General features: G+C 47.6%; 1 protein-coding gene across 1 annotated transcript in view; it reads left to right on the top strand.

The window, feature by feature from the left end:
• LOC144675840 (uncharacterized) overlaps positions 1 to 24,231 on the top strand; it is a gene marked incomplete at its 3' end in the record, with an annotated part of 43,029 nt that extends 18,798 nt beyond the window's left edge. The window contains exons 2-3 of the mRNA XM_078536415.1: positions 10,827 to 10,867; positions 24,055 to 24,231. Of these exons, the coding sequence (XP_078392541.1) occupies positions 10,827 to 10,867; positions 24,055 to 24,231 (218 nt within the window). The remainder of the gene's footprint in view (positions 1 to 10,826; positions 10,868 to 24,054) is intronic.
• Positions 24,232 to 24,917: the final 686 nt, after the last annotated feature.

Raw genomic sequence — 24,917 nt, 5'->3', positions numbered from 1 at the left:
AGGGGGGGTTGGTGCGGGGGAGGGCAGGGGTAGGCGTGAACCTGATCAGGTCCGAACTGCCATTTTACATGGGCGGGCCAATTAAGGCGCTGAGCACTCCCTGCGCAGGCGGGGGGAGTGAGTTGAGTTGGGGCCTGTGCTCTTTCATGCATACGCGCGAAAGAGTGCAGAGGTCTCCTGAGGCACAGAGCTGCCTCAGGGAGATTAGTTCACGTTTTAAAAAGCTAAATAAAGAAAAGAAAACATTTTAAGACTTGTCCCTTCGTGTGACAGTGTCACATGGAGCTGGGACATGGCAATGATTTTTAAAAAATATTTTATTCAATTTATAAACACTTCATGAAACCTCATCCCGCCTGTGGCAAAGGCCACCTGGGCTCTTCACCCGCTGCCAATCTGAAGGTTGGACGGGCAGCTCAGTTTATTGGTTTAATTAGTTTTTATATGGCTTTAATAGGCCTTTGACAGAGCTGAAAATCTAAATGACGCCCGGTGACATCGATACGCATGTCCGATGTCACCCCTTGTCACTTTACGCCTCAGCGAGCGGGGGTGGGGCAGAAAATTCTGGTCCCTGTTACACTTTCGTTAAGGCAACGGAAAAATACATCGATTTTAAAAGACCCAGGCAAAAAAACACGATACCCCCAACAATCCAATTCAAAGTGAGTTTTCTTAACTTCAGTTCTTTGTCGGCAGCAGCTTGAGACTTAGATGCTGGAGGCTTTTCACAATTGTTAGATCTTAGAATGCCTACCTTTACACACAGCCTTCTCTCCTTTATACATATTTTCCCCTTTGAATGGAAATTCCCATTGTTTCACTATGTCTTTGGACTTTACCTCTCTGATAATAAAAATCTCTCATAGCACCAATTCTACCAGTAATCTTTGGGAAAAATAAACACACTGTTTCTTAACTGCCCCTGGCTCGGTAAAACATTTCACTCCCGCTTTTGACTTCAAGCTACTCAGGTTTATTTAAAAATGCAAATATTCCCTTTATCCCTATGTTTACCTACTTAACATTTCAAACTTAGCTTATCTTCTATTACACACCCCCCTCCATAGGTACAGACCCCACTATTACTCTAATTTACAATAAATTCCAATAACGTTATGGGCAGAATATTCTGCCTGTCAGGAGGGTGGGCCTGACCCAATCTCCGGCAGGCAGGGAGCTGATCCCCGCTGGAGAAGTGGGTCTCGCCGCCATTTTACGTGGGTGAGCCAATCAAGGCCCGCCCAGCATGATGTCCAGCAGAAAGCGCTATGCGCTCCCTGTGCGGGCGAGGGGGGGGAATTCCCCAAAAGCGAGAGTGCACACATCTCCCTGAGGCTAAGTGCTGCCTCAGGGAGATCACTGACACTTTTAAAAACATTAAAAATAGAAAAAAAATTCCCTAACATGTCCCCCTTCATGTGACAATGTCACACGAAATGGGACATGTTCATCATTTACATTATAAGTTTATTAAACTTTTTAAACCCTGCATGAAACCCCATCCCAGCTGGATGAGGTTTCATGTTTTCTCTATTTGCCGCCGAGGCTCCTGGCCGACCCTCAAACCTTAAGGTTGGACGGGCAGGTCCTTTAATTGTTTCAATGATCCTGTCAATGGCCTCAATTGACCATTGACAGGTCGGCGGGTGGACAGCTGATTTGGATGTGCCCCCGCCTTCCTGAATATTTAAATGGGGCGCGGTGACATCGGGTGTTCCCCCCAACATCATTTTACACGTCAGCGAGCAGACCCGCCCCCTACTCACCAACAGCAAAATTCAGCCCATTGAGAATTATTAAATCTTCCTGACAGGACTGAGGGTAGTGCTGTTGATGTGGTCTACTTGGATTTTGGCAAGGTTTTTGACAAGGTCCCACATGGCCGACTGGTTAAAAAAATAAAAGCCCATGGAATCCAGGGGAATGTAACAAATTAGATACAAAATTGGCTCAATGTCAGGAAACAAAGGGTAATGGTTAATGGGTGTTTTTGTGGCTGGAAGACTGTTTCCAGTGGGGTTCCACAGGGCTCAGTACTAGGTCCCCTGCTCCTTGTGGTATATATTAATGATTTGGACAAGAATGTAGAGGGAATGATCAAAAAGTTTGCAGCCTGTACAAAAATTGGCCGTGCGGTTAATAGCGAGGAGGATTGCTGTAGACTGCAGGAAGATGTCAATGGACTGGTCAGCTGGGCAAAAAAGTGGCAAATGGAATTCAGCCCAGAGAAGTGTGAGGTGATGCATTTGGGGAGGTCAAACTAGGCAAAGGATTACACAATAAATGGGAGGATACTGAGAGGTGTAGAGGAAGTGAGGGACTGTGGAGTGAATATCCACAGACCCCTGAATGTCGCAGAACAGGTCGATAGGGGGGTTAAGAAAGCGTATGGAATCCTTTCATTTATTAGCTGAGGCATAGGATATACAAACAGAGAGGTTATGCTGAAACTATATAAAACAATAGTTAGATCACAACTCGAGTACTGTGAGCAGTTCTGGTCACCTCATTACAGGGAGGCTGCAATTCCATTCGAGAGGGAACAGAGGAGGTTTACGAGGATGTGGCCAGGGCTGGAAAATTGCAGCGATGAGGAAGGATTGGAGAGGCTGGGGTTGTTCTCCTTGGAACAGAGGAGGCTGAGGGGATTGAGATGTACAAGGTTGTGAGGGCCTGGATAGAGTGGATTAATTAGGAAACTGGCTTAAACTGGTTTTCAGAAGCTTGAATTAGGAAGCATAAAAACAGACCTTCTTCAGTGCTGCTTTTGTCTGCACTGGAGTGCTGCTTTGTGTGCATTTGAGTGCTCAAGTTGGAGTTTGGTGAGTGAGGGAGTTTGGTGAAAAGGGAAGGAGGTGATCCTTTCATTTTCTACCTTTCCTTAGCCTCCAGTAGCTGGTTGTTACTTTGCTACAGGGTAAGCCCATAAAGCAGCTGGAGTTTGGAGAGAGAGAGCCCATGAAGCAGAGGAGAGAGAGAGAAAGTGAGAGAGAGAGAGGGAGAGAGCCAGGAGTTTACAGATTAAATCTAAAAGTGATATCATAGGTGTCCCGTATGTTGATTGGACTCGGCAAAGAGGAGATGGTTGGTGAGTGATAGCTGAGTTATTATATTACACCATTCTGTAATAAACACTTGATATAAAGTATAAGGTATGTCAGTGCAACTCAGCCATGTGAAATGTGCATCTTGCGGGATGTGGGAAGTCATGCAGCACAAAGTGCCCTCGATGATGACATCTGCAGGAAGTGTCACCAGCAGCAGAAACTTGAGCTCCGGGTTGCGGAACTTGAGCAGCAACTGGAGTCAGTGTGGCACATCCACGAGGCTGAGGATTATGTGGATAGCACGTTGAGAGGCGGTCACACTGCAGCTACAAGGTACACAGGCAGAGAGGGAATGGGTGACTGCCAGAGTATGTAAGAGGAACAGGCAGATAGCCTCAGGGGATTCCTGCACTAACTCGCTTTCTAAGCACTTCTCCATTTTGGATACTGGTGAGCGAGATGGTTCCTCAGGATTGTAGCAAGAGTCATGTTTGTGGCACCACAGGAGGCTCAGCTGCACAGGATGGGAGGAGGAAGAGTGGAAATGCTTTAGTGACAGGGGATTCCATAGTTAGCGGAGCAGACAGATGTTTCTGCAGCTGTAGACGTGACTCCAGGATGGTATGTTGCCTCCATGGGTCAGGATGTCCCAGAGCAGCTGCAGGACATTCTTTTGGGGAAGGGCGAGCAGCCAGAGGTCGTGGTCCACATTGGGACCAATGACATAGGTGGGAAAAGGGACAAGGTCCTCAAAACAGATTTTAGGGAGTTAGGAAGGAAATTAAACAGCGGGACCTCAAGAGCAGTAATCTCAGGATTACTCCCAGTGCCAAGTGCTAATGAGCATAAGAATAGGAAAATTGAGCAGTTCAACATGTGGCTGGAGAAATGGAGCAGGAGGGAGGGGTCTAGATTTCTGAGGCACTGGGACCAGTTCTGGGACCCGTACATGAAGGATAATTTACACCTTAACAGGACTGGGACTAATATCCTCGTGGGGAGATTTACTAGTGCTGTTGGGGAGGGTTTAATCGAGATTGGCAGGGGGATGGGAACCTGAGGGGAAATTCAGAGTGCAGAGGAGAAAAACTGGCTGTGGGAAGTAGAGAAGTGTTAACTGATATGGAGGATATATCAGACTTGCATCAATTATATAGATTACTTGGAGAGTTTGATAGAATTAGAGTAGACAACAGTAAGTTATTAGTTGGGGTCAGAACAAGGGGAAAAGATAGGACAAATAAATCCAGAGCGCCCTGGATGATGAGAGAGAGATAGAAGTAAAGATGAAAAGGAAGATGTGTGCGTACATCAGGTAGAAAATACGATGGAGAATAAGGCTAAGTATAGAAGGGCCAGAGGGCAAGTGAAGAAATTAATAAGAAAAGCAAGGAGAGAGCAAGAAAAGAGGCTGGCAGTGAACAGTAAAGGGAATTCCAAGGTCTTAGAACCATAGAACCATAGAAAAGTTACAGCACAGAAGGAGGCCATTCAGCCCATCTTGTCCATGCCAGCCCGAGGACACCCAGGTGCCCTTTCTAATCCCACCTTCCTGCACCTGGCCCATAGCCCTGCAGCTTACAGCACTTTAGGTGCAGATCCAGGTACTTTTTAAAAGAGTTTAGAGTTTCTGCCTCTACCACCAACTTGGGCAGCGAATTCCAGACACCCACTACCCTCTACGTAAAAAAGTTCTTCCTCATGTCCCCCCGACACCTTCTGCCACTTATCTTGAATCTATGTTTCCCTGGTTCTAGAATTCTCCACCAAGGGAAACAATTTGATCCTGTCCACTCTATCTATTCCCCTCATAATTTTGTACAGCTCAATCAAGTCACCTCTCAACCTTCTTTGTTCCAAGGAAAATAACCCCAACCTATCCAATCTCTCCTCGTATCTACACTTTTCTAACCCTGGCAACATTCTTGTAAACCTCCTCTGCACTCTCTCCAGAGCTATTACGTCCTTCCTGTAATGTGGTGACCAGAACTGCACACAATACTCCAGTTGTGGCCTCACCAGTGTTTTATACAATTCCAACATTATATCCTTACTTTTATATTCTAACCTCTGCCAGTGAAGGAGAGCATTCCATATGCCTTCTTTACAACCTTGTCTACTTGAACTGCTACCTTCAGGGACCTGTGTACTTGTACGCCAAGATCTCTCACTTCATCTACCCCTCTTAGTATATTCCCATTTATTGCGTAATCCCTGTAACTGTTTGACCTCCCTAAATGTATGACCTCACACTTCTGTATGTTAAAATCCATCTGCCACTTTACCGCCCACTCCACCAACCCATCTATATCGTTTTGGAGATTATGACTATCCTCTACACTATCCACTACTTGGCCAATCTTTATGTCATCTGCAAATTTCCCAATCATGTCCCCCACGTTCACGTCCAAACCGTTAATATATAACACAAACAGCAAGGGTCCCAACACCGAGCCCTGTGGAACACCACTTGAGACAACTTTCCATTCGCAAGGGCATCCATCGACCATTACCCTTTGTTTCCTGTTACAAAGCCAACCTTTTATCCAGTTTGCCACATTACCCTGAATCCCATGGGCTTTTACTTTCCTGACCAATCTGCCATGTGGGACCTTGTCAAATGCCTTGCTAAAATCCATGTACACAACATCCACTGCACTACCTGCATCAACCCTTCTTGTCACTTCCTCAAATAATTCAATCAAATTTGTGAGGCAAGACCTTCCTTTAACAAATCCATGCTGACCATCCCTGACTAGTCCATGCCTTTCCACATGACAGTTAATCCTATCTCTCAGGATTGATTCTACTAATTTGCTCACCACTGATGTAAGACTAACTGGCCTATAATTGTTTGGCGTTTCCTTTGATCCTTTTTAAACTCCGTTTGCATTTCTCCAGTCCTCTGGTACCTCCCCTGTATCTAGTAAAGATTGGAAAATCATCCTCAGAGCATCTGCTATCTCCTCCCTGACTACCTTCAGCAGCCTCGGAAACAATCCTTCTGGCCCTGGTGACTTATCCACTTTCAAGGATTTCAACCCTTTGAGTACTTCCTCTCTCTTTTTGACTATCTGTTCCAATATCTCGCAGTGTTCCTCCTGGACTACTATATCTACATCCTCCCTTTCCTTTGTAAACACGGAGACAAAATATTCATTCAAAACCCTTCCCACAGCCTCTGCATCTACACACAAGTTTCCATCTTCATTTCTGATAGGTCCCACTTTTTCCTTAACTAACCTGTTAGCATTAATGTATTGGTAAAACATCTTTGGGGTTATCTTTAACTTTACTTGTTAATCTTTTTAATGCCCTCTCTTTGATTTCCTTATTTCCTTTTTTACTTTGTCCCTGCACTTCCTATATTTGTCTAGGCTATCTGCAGTGCTTAGTTCTTTGTGCCTATCGTACGCTTTCTTTTTCTGTTTGATCTTCCCCTGTATTCCTCTAGACAACCAGGGAGGTCTAGATTTGGCAGTACCACTCTTATTTTTGTAGGGGACATGTCTACTTTGTACAATTAGGATCTCGCTTTTTAGTGCTTCCCATTGGTTTTCCACTGTTTTATCCTCCAGCAGTGTTGTCCAGTCCACCTCAGCCAAGTCCCTTCTCATTTCTGCAAAATTTGCCTTCCCCCAGTTCAAGACTTTTACTCCTGCCTTATCTCTGTCCTTTTCCATGGTAATGCTAAATCTAACTGAATTGTGATCACCGTCCCCGATATGGTCGCCAACTGTCACTTCACCCACTTGCCCTTCTTCATTCCCCAAGACTAGGTCTAGAATTGCAACTCCTCTAGTTGGGTTCTAAAAGCATGTAAATAATAAAAGGGTGGTAAAAGAAAGAATAGGGCCGATTAGGAACAAAAAAGGAGGTTTGCATGCGGAGGCTGGAGAAATAGTGAAGATATTAAATTAGTACTTTGCATCTGTCTTTACAAAGGAAGCAGATGCTACCCAGGCCGAGGTGAGAGAGGAGGTAACTGGTACATTAGAAGAACTTACAATCGAGAGGAAGGTGGTGTTAGAAAGGCTATCTTTACTTAAAATAGATAGGATACCAGGACCAGATGAGATGCATCCAAGGGGACTGAGGGAAGTGAGAGTGGAAATTGCAGAGGCACTAGTGATAATCTTCCAGTCTTCCTTAGACACAGGGGAGGTGCCAAAGGACTGGAGAATTGTGAATGTTGCACCCTTGTTCAAAATGAGTGCAAGGATAAAGCTGGCAACTACAGACCAGTCAGTTTGACTTCAGTGGTAGGGAAATTTCTAGAAACTGTAGTTCAGGCCAAAATCAATAGTCGCTTAGACAAGTGCAGGATAATTAAGGGAAGCCAGCATGGATTCATTAAGGGAAAATCATGTTTAACTAATTTGCTGGGGTTTTTTGAGGAGGTAACAGAGAAGGTTGATAAAGGAAAAGCTGTTGATGTGGTGTATATGGATTTTCAAAAGGAATTTGATACAGTGCCACACAACAGACTTGAGCAAAATTCTAGCTCATGGAATAAAAGGGAAAGTAGGCACTTGGATAAGAAATTGGCTGAATGACAGGAAACAGGCCAGAATTTTCCGATGCTGTTGGCGTCAGGCGTCATGGTGGGGGTGGGGGGCAGTGGGGTGGTATAATATGGTGAGAAGGCCAAATATCCATTTGACGTCAGTGTGAAAGGACTGTGGGATCATCCAATGGTGTCTGCCATTGCGATGCAAGGTAAGGCCTGACTGAAATCATAGAAACATAGAAACTAGGAGCAGGAGTAGGCCATTCGGCCCTTCGAGCCTGCTCCGCCATTCATTATGATCATGGCTGATCATCCAATTCAATAGCCTGCTCCCGCTTTCTCCCCATATCCTTTGATCCCTTTCGCCCCAAGAGCTATATCTAACTCCTTCTTGAAAACATACAATGTTTTGGTCTCAACTACTTTCTGTGGTAGCAAATTCCACAGGCTCACCACTCTCTGGGTGAAGAAATTTCTCCTCATCTCAGTCCTAAATGGTCTACCCCAAATCCTCAGACTGTGACCCCTGGTTCTGGACTCCCCCACCATCGGGAACATCCTTCCTGCATCTACCCTGTCTAGTCCTGTTAGAATTTTATAGGTTTCTATGAGATCCCCCCTCATTCTTCTGAACCCCAGCGAATATAATCCTAATCGACTCAATCTCTCCTCATATGTCAGTCCCACCATCCCAGGAATCAGTCTGGTAAACCTTCACTGCACTCCCGCTGTAGCAAGAACATCCTTCCTCAGATAAGGAGACCAAAACTGCACACAATATTCCAGGTGTGGTCTCACCAAGGCCCTGTACAATTGCAGCAAGACATCCCTGTTCCTGTACTCGAATCCTCTGGCTATGAAGGCCAACATACCATTTGCCTTCTTTACCGCCTGCTGCACCTGCATGCTTACCTTCAGCGACTGGTGTTCAAGGACACCCAGGTCTCGTTGTACATTCCCCTCTCTCAATTTATAGCCATTCGGATAATAATCTGCCTTCCTGTTTTTGCTACCAAAATGGATAACCTCACATTTATCCACATTATACTGCATCTGCCATGCATTTGCCCACTCACTCAGCTTGTCCAAATCACACTGAAGCATCTCTGCATCCTCCTCACAGCTCACCCTCCCATCCAGCTTTGTATCATCTGCAAATTTGGAGATATTACATTTAATTCCCTCATCTAAATCATTAATATATATTGTGAATAACTGGGGTCCCACTACCGATCCCTGCGGTACCCCACTAGTCACTGCCTTCCATTCGGAAAAAAACCCGTTTATTCCTACTCTTTGTTTCCTGTCTGCCAACCAGTTTTCTACCCATCTCAATACACTACACCCAATCCCATGCGCTTTAATTTTACACACTAATCTCTTATGTGGGACTTTGTCGAAAGCCTTCTGAAAGTCCAAATAAACCACATCCACTGGCTCCCCCTCATCAACTCTACTAGTGACATCCTGGAAAAATTCCAGTAGATTTGTCAAGCATCATTTCCCTTTTACAAATCCATGCTGACTCTGTCCGATTCTGCCACTGTTTTCCACGTGCTCAGCTATTAAATCTTTTATAATGGACTCTAGAATTTTCCCCACTACCGACATCAGGCTGACTGGTCTATAATTCCCTGTTTTCTCTTGTCCTCCATTTTTAAATAGTGGGGTTACATTAGCTACCCTCCAATCTGTAGGAACTGTTCCAGAGTCTATAGAATCTCAGAAGATGACCACCAATGCATCCACTATTTCTAGGGCCACTTCCTTAAGTACTCTGGGATGTAGATTATCAGGCCCCGGGGATTTATCGGCCTTCAATCCCATCAATTTCCCCAACACCATTTCCCTACTAATACTGATTTCTTTCAGTTCCTCCCTCTCACTAAACCCTGTGTTCCCCAACATTTCTGCTATGTTATTGGTGTCCTCCTTTGTGAAGACAGAACCAAAGTGTGTATTTAGTTGGTCAGCCATTTCTTTGTTCCCCATTATAAATCCCCCTGTTTCTGACTGTAAGGGACCTACAAATCGTCCCCCATGCTAGATTTACCATTATGCCGGCGGGAATACACGCCGGCCCAGAACGCGCCTGGGCAAGTGTGGTTTGCAGAAGTCAGGACTCACCGTTAGGGCCTTGCTCAGATGGTGGACACCTGAGGAGACGATGCTGGAACCCGACAGCTACCGGACCCTGGAGGAACACATCCTCATGGACATGGCTCTGCTGCGAAGCAGCTCTCAGAAGGTGGGAGGTCTCCGTTGATGTCTTGGGTCTGCTTTGGGACATCAGTGCCTTGTTCATAGGCTGCTACGGATGATTGGGGTTGGGAGAGAGGAAGATCCAGCTATGAGTGGGAGAGGAAAATATACCAACAAATAGACAACATTTGCTAAATAATCCTCAGTGTGCTAAGAATTACGCTGACAGCCAATTTAAGATTATCAGCTGGGCTTGCAGTGTGTCATATCTGTGTGAACTGGAAGCTAGATATATTAATACACAGGGCTCCGTTCTTTACAAACAGAAAGAATAAATATATATATAGCGCCTGTTTCAGCTCAATGAAATAAGTGACAGCCATTCGCTGACTCATTCCTCAGGGCAATGCCGTAATCAATCAGGGTCAAGCTGCCTGCTTTAAATTTCAAACAATACGTGATAATTAACTGTCAGTTACCATTTTGTTTAGCTGAAACAGGTGCAATGTGTGTATATGTTCTATCTGGCTGCAAAGAACAGGGCCCTGTGTATTAATATATCGAGCTTCCAATACACACAAATGCACCACATTGTGAGCCTGACTGACAATCTTAAATTGGCTGACAGGGTAATTCTTAGCACACTGAGGATATTCACTGCTGCATTCTCCATAGCAACGCCTCTACCAATCAGAGTCCACTTACCAACAAATCAGCACTCTCTTCTCATAAGGTATAAATTGTTGTTTTCCCCTTATATTGGTATTCTTGTGAGGTGTCCTGTTGAGTGCATGTCTCTTTTCAGCAATATTCAAGTTCTGTACTACTGAACATCTATTTGAATACTATGAACCCTGTTCCCCAAATTTTCCACAACTGACACTTGATCCATTTGGACCCAGCTTCGTCCCTGGAACCAGATGCAGCAATGCCTCCTTCCTCACTGTGTTAAACATGAGTTGCAGTTCACACATTCACTGTATGGGTTCATCTCACAGTCAGATTCTCGCTGGTTCTAAATCAGGGACCATTGTCTTTAAAATGATTTGTTTCTTATTTTATAGGAACTGAGGAGAGAAGATTGAAGAGCAGGAGTAAAGTTGAGGTACGGTTCAGATTTACAGAGTCTACAGGCCTCCCATTGGAACGGTCAACAGTATGGTGGACAATGCTTAATGGCACCAAAGTGCAGCACCCACCACATTGATAAAGAAACATTACTGTTTGGGACGCTCGGGAGAATTCGGAATGGAGAAGAGGGTATTTAAATCAGGGCGCGGTGGTTATTGTGTGGCTGGGGTCGGCCTCATGCCTGATGCGCCATGTACTTCACTCACTCAGTAACAGGTGCTTTGAGGCCGTACGAAAGGGCTTTCATCACTGCTGGCTGATGGGATTATGCAGCATTTCTGGATGAGCTGTTTGTTAATTCCTGGGTGTTTCCTCTCAGTAGCTCACATGGTCTGAACAGAAAGAGGGTCGGATGGTTGTGCTGCAGTTTTTGTTTTTATTGGCAACCTCATTGACAGTTTGATTGACTGGCCGCAGTCCTGTGGGCCTGGGTGTGGGGGCAGTGCCTGGAGCAGGAGAGGGAGCAGAGAGAAAACACAGGAGGAAGCAGGAAACGTGGAGCAAGAAGAAAAGAGGACAAGGTGGGCGAGAGGGAGGATCAGCAGCTAGTGGGTGAGAGTGGGGAGGGGAGGGAGGAGGGGAGGGAAAGAGGGGGAGGGGATGGTTTGGATGAGGTGAGGAGAGGGGAGGAGTGGAGAGGAGGGGATGATGATGTTGATGAGGGAGGGAGGGGAGGAGGGGATGATGATGTTGATGAGGGGAAGAGGGGAGAGGAGGGGATGATGATGTTGATGAGGTGAGGAGAGGGGAGGAGGGGAGAGGAGGGGATGATGATGTTGATGAGGGGAAGAGGGGAGGAGGGGAGAGGAGGGGATGATGATGTTGATGGGGGGAAGAGGGGAGGAGGGGAGAGGAGGGGATGATGATGTTGTTGAGGGAGGGAGGGGAGGAGGGGAGAGGAGGGGATGATGATGTTGATGAAGGGAAGAGGGGAGGAAGGGAGAGGAGGGGATGATGATGTTGATGAGGGAGGGAGGGGAGGAGGGGAGAGGAGGGGATGATGATGTTGATGAGGGAGGGAGGGGAGGAGGGGAGAGGAGGGTATGATGATGTTGATGAGGGAGGGAGGGGAGGAGGGGAGAGGAGGGTATGATGATATTGATGAGGGAGGGAGGGGAGGAGGGGAGAGGAGGGGATGATGATGTTGATGAGGGAGGGAGGGGAGGAGGGGAGAAGAGGGGATGATGATGTTGATGAGGGAGGGAGGGGAGGAGGGGAGAGGAGGGGATGATGATGTTGATGAGGGAGGGAGGGAGGGGAGGAGGGGAGAGGAGGGGATGATGATGTTGATGAGGGAGGGAGGGGAGGAGGGGAGAGGAGGGGATGATGATGTTGATGAGGGGAAGGGGAGAGGAGGGGATGATGATGTTTCACATTGATCTTGTCTGTTAGTGATGTCCGGTTGCTCCGAGTCTGTTTTCCTTTTCTGACCCTCAGCCATTCTTGTGCTTCAGCCAGTTTATTACAGTTTATTACAGTTTGTTGCAGTTTATTACAGTTTATTACAGTTTGTTACAGTTTATTACAGTTTATTACAGTTTGTTACAGTTTGTTGCAGTTTATTACAGTTTATTACAGTTTATTACAGTTAGTTGCAGTTTATTACAGTTTGTTACAGTTTATTACAGTTAGTTGCAGTTTGTTACAGTTTGTTACAGTTTATTAGTTTGTTACAGTTTCTTACAGTTTATTACAGTTTGTTACAGTTTGTTACAGTTTATTACAGTTTGTTACAGTTTGTTACAGTTTATTACAGTTTGTTACAGTTTATTACAGTTTATTACAATTTGTTACAGTTTGTTACAGTTTATTACAGTTTGTTGCAGTTTGTTGCAGTTTGTTACAGTTTGTTACAGTTTGTTACAGTTTATTACAGTTTGTTACAGTTTGTTACAGTTTATTACAGTTTGTTGCAGTTCTGCATCAGCAGAAGAGAAGTTAATCTGTTGGGTTTGGCTGTCCAATCCTTTTTCGCTCTGTCCTGTTGTCACTGTTGTGGGAGCTCTCTGCAGAACGATGAACAAATGCATTGATTTGGTGTTGCTGGTTATATAAGAGGGCACTCTCATTGTAGATTCTGTGAAAGCTGGACTGCAGCCTGTTTGAATGATGTGGGTACAGCCAGTACTGTACAAGCAGATTGGGGGAGAGCTAATTAACAAACACTGAGACTTTGTCCAACTCCAAAGAGTTTGGGAACTTAAAGTCAGCCTTTGTTGTTCACACAGAGAGCAGCATTCTTTATGATCCAGTTCCACTTTCCACTTGCCAACTCAAATCATCAGTCAATGCCCAGTGTCCAGAGAGCAGGAGCAGCCCCTAGCATCAGTGGGTGTGAAACTGACTGAGGAAGGCACAGCAGAGTAACCGGAGCAGACAGCTATGCCCTGAATCGGCAATGGCCTTGGACCCTTTCCTCATATCCAGCGGGTACCACTTCTGTCACTTTCAGTGCTGATTGGGTTCAAGTCATTCAGACAGCGGGGTTTCAGAAATGATGTGCTGCCAGTTATATTTCTGATGTTAAGCAGGCTCAGGAAATGTAGTCAATAGCGAGGAGTATGCTAACTGATTCAGGAGGATATAGACTGCCCACTGAAACAGGCAACAATAACAAATTGCATTTATATAGCACTTTTTATGTAGTAAAGCACCACAAGTCAGGTGGAATTTAATGCTGAGAAGGGTGAAGTGATGCATTTTATATTTTGGTAGGAAGAATAGAGACAATAGAAAAGAAATGGCACAGTTTTAAAGGGGGTGCAGGAACTGATAAACCTGCAGGTGGATGTGCACAAGACAGGAGCACAGGTTGAGAAGGTTGTTAAAAACAGGTTAAAAATAGTGTTAAAAACAGGTATTTTGCTTTTATCTTAGTGTTAAAAATAGGTGTTTGGGATCCTGGGCTTTATGGAGAGAGGCACAGAGCCCAAAAGCAAGGACGTTTTGCTAAATTGTGATAAAATCCTGCTTCTGCCCCAGCCAGAGTACTGTGTCCAATTTGGTCCCCACACTTTAGAAAGGGTGTCGAGGTGTTGCAAAAGGGTGCGGAGATTGACCAGAATACTTCCAGGGATTTGGGATTTCAGTTCATGTGGAGAGACTGGAGAAGCTGGGATTGTTCTCCTTAGAGCAGAGAAGGTTATGTGGAGATTTAATCGAGGTCTTCCAAATCATGAAGGGTTTTGGCAGAGTCAAAAAGGAGAAACGGTTCTCAGTGGCAGGAGGGTGAGTAACCAGAGGGACACAGAGTGAAGAGAATCAGTAAAAGAACCAGAGGGGAGATGAGGAAAGATTATTTTGTGCAATGAATTGTTGTGTTCTGGAACTCACTGCCTGAAAGGGTGGTGGAAGCAGATTCAATAACTTTCAAAAGGGGAATTGGATAAATCATTTAAGGGAAATATTTACTGGGCTATGAGGGGAGGTTCAGGGGAATGGGACTAATTGGAAAGCTTTTTCTAAGACCCAGCACAGGCATGATGGGCTGAATGGCCTCCTCCTGTGCTGTATGATTTTAGGATCCTAAACCTCCAACTTGATAATCGGGAAATACAGGCTCACAACCAGCTGGAGGTGTGCCACCCAGCATACTGATACAGTTAATAGACCAGGGCTCACAGCTGAATCTGCTCTTAGATCATTTTGAACCATGAAGAAGGGGCCTATTGCCTGTGGGTTTGTTTTGAGCTGAGTTTGCTCAATATTCTCAATAAACCAGGTACACGAGCATCGTGAAGGGTTTGCTTCAGGCTTCAAGCAGAAGGTATGTTTGTTGAAAATACATTGATACATGTGCAGCCTTTGAATTACCTGCAAACCTCTCTCTTCCATTCTGTTTCACTCCTCTCTGTCTCCCAATCTCGTTTCCTCTCTCTCTCTCTTCCTCTCTCTCTCTTTCTCTCTGCTGATTTCCCCACACTATGTCTCTCACATTGTCTCACTTCCTCTCTCACACTCACTCTCCCCCTCATACTCTTTCTCTCACCCTTTCTCTCTTTGTCTATCTCCCCACTCTGTGTGTCCCACCTTTCCACCCCCATCTCCCTCCCCCCTCTCCCTCCTCCCTCTCTTCACCCATCTCCCTCCCCCCCCATCTCCCTCCCTCCCCTCTCTCCCCGTCTCCCTCCCCCCCGACCCATCTCCCTCCCCACTCTTGACCCATCTCCCTCCCTCCTCCTCACCCTCCCCTCTCTCCCCATCTCCCTCTACCCTCTTGTCCCATCTCCCTCCCCATCTCTCTCCCCTCTCGATCTCCCCACCTCCCTCCCTCCTCTCTCCCCGTCTCCCTCCCCACCTCCCTTCCCCTCTCTCCCTATCTCCCTCCCCTTCTCCCTCCCCCTCTCTCCCCGTCTCTCTCCCCACCTCCCTCCCCTTCTCCCATCCCCCTCTTCCCGTCTCCCTCCCCCTCTCTCCCCCCCTCGATCGCCCCCTCTCCCTCCCCCTCTCTCCCCATCTCCCTCCCTCCTCTCTCTCCGTCTCCCTCCCCCCACTCCCTGTCTCCTCCCCCTCCCCCTCTCAGTTTCCCTCCCTCCTCTCTCTCCCTTCATCTGTCTCCCCCGACTCTTTGCCTTCTCCCACCTTCCTCGCCCTCCTCCGCCCCCTCTCTCTCCGGCTGCCTATCTCTCTCTCTCACTTCCCCCCCCCCCCCACCTCTGTCTGTCTCCCTCTCTCTCCCTCTCTCTCACTCTCCCTCCCATCCCCCTCCCTCTCTCACACCCTCCCCACTGTCTCTCTCTCTCTCTCCACCCTCTCTCCTTCTCTCTCTCTCTCTTCCCCTCCCCCTTTTCTCTCTCTCTCTCTCTCTCTCCATCCCCCTCCCCCTCTCCCTCTCTCCTTGCCCCCCTCCCTCTCTCACCCTCTCTCTCTCCTCCTGCCTCTCTGTCTTTCTCTCTCTCTCTTACTCTCTCTCCCATCCCCCCTCTCTCCTTCCCCCCCTGCTGTAGGGTGGCCGAGTTTATTGTTAATAATAGAGTTGATCTGCAGACAGCTTTCTGAGTGGAAACATTGGGCAGAATTGTCCCCCCCAATAGGGGGGAAGTTTAGGAGCGGGTGTGTGGAGGCGCGCCTCTGATTGGTGCCCCGATCGGGGGCAGGCCGCCATTTTACGTGGGTGAGCCAATTAAGGCCCGCCCAGCGTGACGTCTGCAAGGAAGCGCTATGAGCTCCCTGTGTTGGCCAGAAGTGGGACTCCCTGAGCTGGGAGTGTACTCCTACGCGCAGGCACTCGAGAGAGCACACTCATCTCCCTGAGGCTAAGTGCAGCCTCAGGGAGATCGGCACCTGTGTGAAAACATTTTAAAAACAGAACAGATAACTTCCCCTGACACTGTCACATGAGTTGGGACATATCCATTACTTTCATTGACACTTCTATTAAACATTTTAAAACCTACATTTAAATCCCGCCCGTGGATGAGGTTTGATGCTTTTTCAGAATCCCGACAAGGCTCCTGGCCTGTCCGCCAACCTTAACATTAGGTGGGCAGGGCCATTAATCACTTTAACTACTTTGTCAGTGGCCTCGATTGGCCATTGACAGGTCAGCGGGCGGACAGCTGATTTGGCTCAGCCCCCACCCACCTGAGAATGGAAATGAGGCGCGGTGATGTTGGGAGTTCCGCCCAATGTCACCCCCGCATCATTTTCCCCATCGGCAAGTGGGCCCCAACCCTGCTTGGCGACCGGGAAATCCTGGCCATTAAGTTTATTTACAATATACTCAGCAGCAACTACATGTGTGCTTTCAACTCCAACTCTAACTCTGCACTAACTGCTGACGTAGCTCGCGCTGCTCTCCTATTGGTTACTACAGATCATGTGATCTTCCTTAACAAGTATCATTCTTAAAGGCCCATTACACACTAAATAAAACCATAATTCCACATTCTTCCCCCTTTAACTCAGTTATTCATTTAAATTTACACGTTGTTTCATTCACATATTTTTCAAGACAACATAATATTTACACTGGGTGAGGAATTTACAAGTTCAGTCTTACAGGTGGTTTCCTGGTCTGTGTGGAATGTCTCAGCTCCACAACCTCAGATTCTTTGTCAGGTGCCTCCCTTTCCGGAGTTGCCTGAACATCAGGTGCTTCAGTGGCACTCACAGTTCTGTATCCTCAACTCTTACAGGAACATCAGACATGTCAATGCTGGGCTGAGTATCCTCAACAGGAAACACAGACCCAGTCATTTTCACTGATGAACCCAAATCTTGGTGACTTGTCTCTCTCTTCCCTGAATGGTCCACATATTTACAGATGATCCGGCCTTCCACCTCCACATGGTGAGATAGAGGTCCAGCCAGCGCACTTATTTCACCTGATAACCACCCTGGTCCTTCCCCGAAGTTTTTCACATGTACCAGCTCTCCCAGGGTCAACTCCCTCTCACCACTATGCCAGTCGTGTCTAGTTTTCTGGCTTCCCTGACTCCTTTCCACCTTCCCCTCTAAGCTCAGCATTATTAAACTCAATCTCGTCCTGAGACAGTGTTTCATCAATAACTCAATAACTCCGCAGGTGTGACACCTGTTGTTGTGTGAGGGGTGGTCCTGTAATGAAAGAGAAAGTGTGCGAGCTTGGGTGCCAAGGAATCTCCAGTTAGCTTTTTCATGCCAGCCTTGAACGTTTGAACTGCCCTTTCGGCCAGTTCGTTTGAGGAAGGGTGGGTACGGTGCAGTTTTTCTGAGTGATCCCGTTGAAGCTGATAAACTGTTGAAACTCAGCACTTGTAAATGCCGTGCCGTAATCGGAAACAGCTACTTCTGGTAGTCCCTGAATGGCAAAACCCTGACCTAGTTTCTCAATTGTAGTGGCCGATGTTGGTGACTTCACCTCATATACATCCAAGCATTTTGAATGGGCATCAACAATGAGCAGAAACATTGTTCCCAGGAAAGGTCCAACTTAGTCAATGTGTAACCGCACCCAGGGTCTACCTGGCCACTCCCATGGGTGTAATGGAGCCGTCACTGGCAACTTCTGCAGTTGCTGACATTACACACAGTGCTTTACTAAACTCTCTAATTCGCCATTCATCCCAGACCACCACAGATAGCTGCGTGCTCTGGTATTCATTTGGGAAATTCCTGGATAGGCACTGTGTACTTCAATTAAAAGTGGCTCCCTTCCCTTTGGAGGAACCATCACCCGTGGTCCCCACAATAAGATACCATCCTGGCTGTTATTTCTTGTCTTCTGTTGAAGTACAGTTTCATTTTGTCAGAATGGCAAACCTGTTAGAATGGAAGTGGACACGGGAGCTTCCACTGCTGGTAATGGGGGATCATACCTGCAGATATTTCAATAATGGTGAACATCAGTTAAGTTTAGGACAAACAGCTGCCAAACTGTTTATATTTGTTTGCTGCCTCCTGGAAAATTGAACATTGTTGTGTCTTCTCTGCCAACTCAATCTTCAGTTTGTTCAGAGAGGTGCTGAATTCTTTCTCTTCAGACTTTTCCAAAGGTACAAACTTTGACCTGAGGGAATCTTGTCCGTGTGTGAAGGTCTTTCAACAGGTTTTCTTTATCCCTGTGAAGATTGCTCACCTCGTCTCCAACCCTGTCATCAAGCAGGGTCTCTTCGAGTTTCTTTTTTAAAATTAATTTACAGGATGTGGGTGTCGCTGGCTGGGCCGGCGTTTATTGCCCATCCCTAATTGCCCTTGAGAAGGTGGTGGTGAGCTGCCTTCTTGAACCCCTGCAGTCCATGTGGTGTAGGTACACCTACAGTGCTGTTAGGAGGGGAGTTCCAGGATTTTGACCCAGCGACAGTGAAGGAACGGTGATATATTTCCAAGTCAGGATGGTGAGTGGCTTAGAGGGTAACTTCCAGGTGGTGGTGTTCCCATCTATCTGCTGCCCTTGTCCATCTAGATGGTAGTGGTCGTAGGTTTGGAAGGAGCCTTGGTGAATTCCTGCAGTGCATCTTGTAGATGGTACACACTGCTGCTACTGTGCATCGGTGGTGGAGGGAGTGAATGTTTGTGGATGGGGTGCCAATCAAGTGGGGCTGCTTTGTCCTGGACGGTGTCCAGTTTCTTGAGTGTTGTGGGAGCTGCACTCATCCAGGCAAGTGGAGTGTATTCCATCACACTCCTGACTTGTGCCTTGTAGATGGTGGGCAGGCTTTGGGGGGTCAGGAAGTGAGTTACTTGTTGCACGATTCCCAGCCTCTGACCTGCTCTTGTAGCCACAGTATTTATATGGCTAGTCCAGTTCAGTTTCTGGTCAATGGTAACCCCCAGGATGTTGATGGTGGGGGATTCAGTGATGGTAATGCCATTGAATGTCAAGGGGCAATGGTTGGATTCTCTCTTGTTGGAGATGTTCATTGCCTGACACTTGTGTGGTGCAAATGTTACTTGCCACTTGTCATCCCAAGCCTGGATATTGTCCAGGTCTTGCTGCATTTGGACATAGACTGCTTCAGTATCTGAGGAGTTGCGAATGGTGCTGAACATTGTGCAATCATCAGCAAACATCCCCACTCTGACCTTATGATGGAAGAAAGGTCATTGATGAAGCAGCTGAAGATGGTTGGGCCGAGGACACTACCCTGAGGAACTCCTGCAGTGATGTCCTGGAGCTGAGATGACTGACCTCCAACAACCACAACCATCTTCCTTTGTCCTAGGTATGACTCCAACCAGTGGAGAGTTTTCCCCCTGATTCCCATTGATTCCAGATTTGCTAGGGCTCCTTGATGCCACACTTGGTCAAATGCTGCCTTGATGTCAAGGGCAGTCACTCTCACCTCACCTCTGGAGTTCAGCTCTTTTGTCCATGTTTGAACCAAGGCTGTAATGAGGTCAGGAGCTGAGTGGCCCTGGCGGAACCCAAATTGGGCATCCGTGAGCAGGTTATTGCTAAGCAAGTGCCGCTTGATAGCACTGTTGATGACCCCTTCCATTACTTTACTGATGATCGAGAGTAGACTGATGGGACGGTAATTGTCCGGGTTGGATTTGTCCTGCTTCCTGTGTACAGGACATACCTGGACAATTTTCCACATAGCCGGGTAGATGCCAGTGTTGTAGCTGTACTGGAACAGCTTGGCGAGGGACGCGGCAAGTTCTGGAGCACAAGTCTTCAGTACTATTGCTGGAATATTGTCAGGGCCCATAGCCTTTGCAGTATCCAGAGCCTTCAGCCGTTTCTTGATATCACGTGGAGTGAATCGCATTGGCTGAAGACTGGCATCTGTGATCTCCGGAGGAGGCCGAGATGGATCATCCACCCAGCATTTCTGGCTGAAGATTGTTGCGAATGCTTCAGCCTTATCTTTTGCACTGATGTGCTGGGCTCCTCCATCATTGAGGATGGGGATATTTGTGGAGCCTCCTCCTCCAGTGAGTTGTTTAATTGTCCAGCACCATTCACGACTGGATGTGGCAGGACTGCAAGAGCTTAGATCTGACCATTGGTTGTGGGATCGCTTGGCTCTTTCTATCCCTTGCTGTTTATGCTATTTGGTATGTAAGTAGTCCTGTGTTATAGCTTCACCAGGTTAACACCTCATTTTTAGGTCTGCCTGGTGGTGCTCCTGGCATGCCCTCCTGCACTCTTCATTGAACCAGGGTCGATCCCCTGGCTTGATGGTAATGGTAGAGTGGGGGATAAGCCGGGCCATGAGGTTACAGATTGTGTTGGAGTACAATTCTGCTGCTGCTGATGGCCCACAGCACCTTATGGATGCTCAGTCTTGAGTTGCGAGATCTGTTTGAAATCTCTCCCGTTTGGCACTGTGGTAGTGCCACACAACACGATGGAGGGTATCCTCAATGTGAAGGTGGGACTTCACCTCTACAATGGTCACTCCTACTGATACTGTCATGGACAGACGCATCTGCGGCAGGCAGGTTGGTGAGGATGAGGTCAACTATGTTTTTCCCTCTTGTTGGTTCCCTCACCACCTGCTGCAGACCCAGTCTAGCAGCTATGTCCTTTAGGACTCGGCCAGCAGTTGTGCTACCTAGTCACCCTTGGTGACATTGAAGTCCCCACCCAGAGAACATTCTGCACCCTCAGTGCTTCCTCCAAGGAATGTTCAACATGGAAGATTCATCGGATCTGCTGAGGGCGGTACGTGGTAATCAGCAGGAGGCTTCCTTGCCCATGCTTGAGCTGATACCATGAGACTTCATGTCGGGCTGTTGCTTGACTAGTCTCTGAGACAACTCGCCAAATTTTGGCACTAGCCCCCAGGTGTTTGTAAGGAGGACTTTGCAGGGTGGACAGGGCTGAGATTGCTGTTGTTGTTTCCGGTGCCTAGGTCAATGCCAGGTTGTCCATCCTGGTGGTGGTTTGTTCCAACAGAGTGACTTTCAGAGTCAACCATGTTGCTGTGGGTCTGGAGTCACATGTAGGCCAGACCAGGTAAGGTTGGCAGATTTCCTTCCCTAAAGGACATTAGTGACCCAGATGGGTTTTTACAACAGTCGACAATGGATTCATGGTCATCATTCCACCATCTGCCATGGCAGGATTTGAACCCAGGTCCCCAGAGCATTGCCCTGGATCTCTGGATTACCAGCCCAGTGCCAATCCCACTATGCCATCGCATTCTTCGCTTCTTCTTCTGCTGCTCTTCCAGGTTTTGTCTTCAGACAGCCTGCATTTCTTGAGGTTGTTGAGTCCTTACACACTCCTTTTCCAAAACATGGACACTTCCAGTTTCCTTCTGGAATCTCAGTGGACCATCAAGGACGATTTCCCTCAGCCAATTTCACCCTAGAAGGCTTGGCCCTCTGCCTCTCAATACCAACACTGGTAGCTTTGCCGATTGGTTTCCATAATGGACAGTTACTCTGCAATTTTGCTGCTAAGCTACTTTTCTTTATTCTTCAGCTAGTGGGGGCTGTTTCCCGCTTCTCGGCAGAATCTCGCTTTTTTGCACCACTTTCACTTGAGGTTTCCCGTCCAATGTGGAGGAGGTGCCATTTTGCACCCCCTGTATTGCTTGTGAATCCTGCTCTCTCTCCCTCTACAGCTATCGGTTGCTCCCCCTTTCATGCTTTGTCTCCCTCCCCCTCTCTCTCTTCCCTCCTCTCTCTCTTTCTCATTCCACCCTCCCTCTCTCTCCCTTCCCATCCCTCTTTCTCCCCTGCCCCATCTCCCCCCTGTCTCCCTCCCCCTCTCTCTCCCTCCATCCTCTCTCTCTCTCCCTCCATCCTCTCTCTCTCTCCCTCCATCCTCTCTCTCTCGCCCTCCATCCTCTCTCTCTTTCCCTCCCCCCTCTCTCTATCTTCCTCCACCACTCTCCCCTGCCCCCTCTCCCCCGCTCTCTCCCTCCCCCTCTCTCTCTCCCTCCATCCTCTCTCTCTCGCCCTCCATCCTCTCTTTCTCTCTCTCCCCTCTCTCTTTCCTCCCTCTCTCTCTTCCCCGCGCCCATCCCTCTCTCTCCCCATCCCCTCTCCGTCTCTCTCCCTCCCCTCTCTCTTTCCCTCCCCCCTCTCTCTCTCTTCCTCCACCACTCTCCCCCACCCCCTCTCTCTCCCTACCCCCTCCCGCACCCTCTCCCTCCCCCCCTCTCCTTCCCCCCTCCCTCCCCCCTCTCCTTCCCCTCTCTCTCTCTCTCTGTCCCTCTGTCTCCCTCTCTCTTTGATGAGTGAGTTATGTTTCTCTTTCCCAGATTTTAAGATGCAGAAGCAGATTGAACAGGTCAAAGTAACAATGTAAATCCCTTTGCGTTGCTGTGAGATGAAGGGAGGGATGAGATTGCTGGAAGTATGTTACACAGACTGGTCCACGTGCACAACATTCCCCATCGTCAGCCTCAGGCCTGTCACCCACTCCCACAGCCATTAATACTGATGCAGGGGGTTGAATATATTGGGACAAACATTTCCCTGCGGGTGGGGTGTGGTCCAGACATCACTTTTTGGACATTAAGCGATATGAGGATTGGGAAGGCAAGTGGGGTCATAGGGCAGGATGGGACCTTGGTGGGCGATGGGATCAGTCGGCCCAGGAAACGGACCCCCAACCGCGATCGGTCCCTAACTGCGATTTCACACAGGCTGGTCAATTAACGGCCGGTCAGTGTGAAAGGTGCGCTGAGAGGCTGACCGCTGCCGGGGTGGGGGTGGGGGTGGGAGGAGGGCAGGCGCTGAGAGGCTGAGCGCTGCCGGGGTGGGGGTGGGGGTGGGGGCGGGGGTGGGGATGGGGGCGGGGGTGGGGGTGTGGATAGGGGTGGGGGTGGGGGTGGGGGTGGGGGTGGGGATGGGGGCGGGGGTGGGGGTGTGGATAGGGGTGGGGGTGGGGGTGGGGGTGGGGGTGGGGGCAGGGGTGGGGGTGGGGGTGGGAGGAGGTCAGCGCAGGCACTGTTGGGGGGGAGGGTGGAGTGCGGAATGAAAGCTCCCTGAAGGCAGAGAGCTGAAGACTTTAAATGCAAAAATAAAGATTTTAAAAACGAGGGAAAAATGCCCACGCGACAGAATCAGTCACTGGAATATATGGATGATGAAAATTATGTGCAAACATTTTTATTTTTAAAAATTAATACTTGAAACCCCATCCCGCCCTTGGATGAGTTTCCTCAAAAAGGCAAAAGCCGCCTGGCCGATTTGCCCGCCTGCCAACTGTAACATTGGACGGGCAATGAAAGATTGCAGTTAATCACTGCTTTAATCACCTTAACAGGCCTATCAGTCATTGGCGGGAACACCTCCGACTCTCACGCATGCCCGACAACCACAATTTCACACGAGCGCGTGATGATGTCAGGACTCTCGCCCGACATCATCACGCTCAAGCGGGTTGGGTGTGCGCTCGCACACCCAGCAATATATTCTACCCACAGAGCTATTACAGCACTGAAGGGGGCTATTCAGCCCATCAAGCCTATGCTGGGTCAGTCAGTCCCATTCCCCAGCTCGATCCCCTTATCCCTGCAACTTTATTTCTCTCAAATGCCCATTGAATTTTCTTGTCTCCTACTTCTGCCACCCTCATATGCAGCGTGTTCCAGGTCATCACCACTCACTGTCTAAAAATGTTCTTCATATAGTCCCAAGTTTAGATAGGAGATTAGTCATAATCTTATTGAATGGCAGTGCAAGCCTGAGAAAATGGATAGCTGACTCCTGCCTCTATTTCCTATCTCCAGTGGAGTTCCCAGTGCTGACCCAGTCCTTGCTTTATCTTCACAGAAGAAGAACAAACGAATTGAAACCAAGAAACAACCGATCGCTGAGGTCAACGTTCATATAGAGAGGGACACGTCATCACAGGAACAACTCTGCGAACATTCAAGAAGAAACAGGAAAAGGAAGGGTGGGAAGTGTTCCAGCCCTGACGGCACCTCAGCTAACCAAGAGGAGGTTATGGTGCGTCCTGTTACTGTTTATTATTATAAATAAGAGACACACGGAAAAGTTACCTAACAATTGACATTCAGTTTCTAACTAATGTTTATCTAATCAATGGGAGTTTGGAGTCTGCATTTAATCAATGGGAGATTGGAGTCTGTATTTATTCAATGGGAGATTGGTGTCTGTATTTAATCAATGGGTGTTTGGAGTCTGTATTTAATCAATGGGAGATTGGTGTCTGTATCGAATCAATGGGAGATTGGTGTCTGTATCGAATCAATGGGAGATTGGTGTCTGTATCTAATCAATGGGAGATTGGAGTCTGTATCTAATCAATGGGAGATTGGTGTCTGTATCGAATCAATGGGAGATTGGTGTCTGTGTCTAATCAATGGGAGATTGGAGTCTGTATTTATTCAATGGGAGATTGGAATCTGTATCTAATCAATGGGAGATTGGAGTCTGTATCGAATCAATGGGAGATTGGTGTCTGTGTCTAATCAATGGGAGATTGGAGTCTGTATTTATTCAATGGGAGATTGGAATCTGTATCTAATCAATGGGAGATTGGAGTCTGTATCGAATCAATGGGAGATTGGAGTCTGTATCTAATCAATGGGAGATTGGAGTCTGTATTTATTCAATGGGAGATTGGAGTCTGTCTAATCAATGGGAGTTTGGAGCCTGTATCTAATCAATGG

This window comes from Cetorhinus maximus, unplaced genomic scaffold (genome assembly GCF_964194155.1).
Source record: "Cetorhinus maximus unplaced genomic scaffold, sCetMax3.hap1.1 HAP1_SCAFFOLD_1190, whole genome shotgun sequence".
In the NCBI taxonomy this organism is placed as follows: domain Eukaryota; kingdom Metazoa; phylum Chordata; class Chondrichthyes; order Lamniformes; family Cetorhinidae; genus Cetorhinus; species Cetorhinus maximus.
Note: the sequence above shows the minus strand (reverse complement) of the source record. Positions and strands in the feature narration are given on the sequence as shown.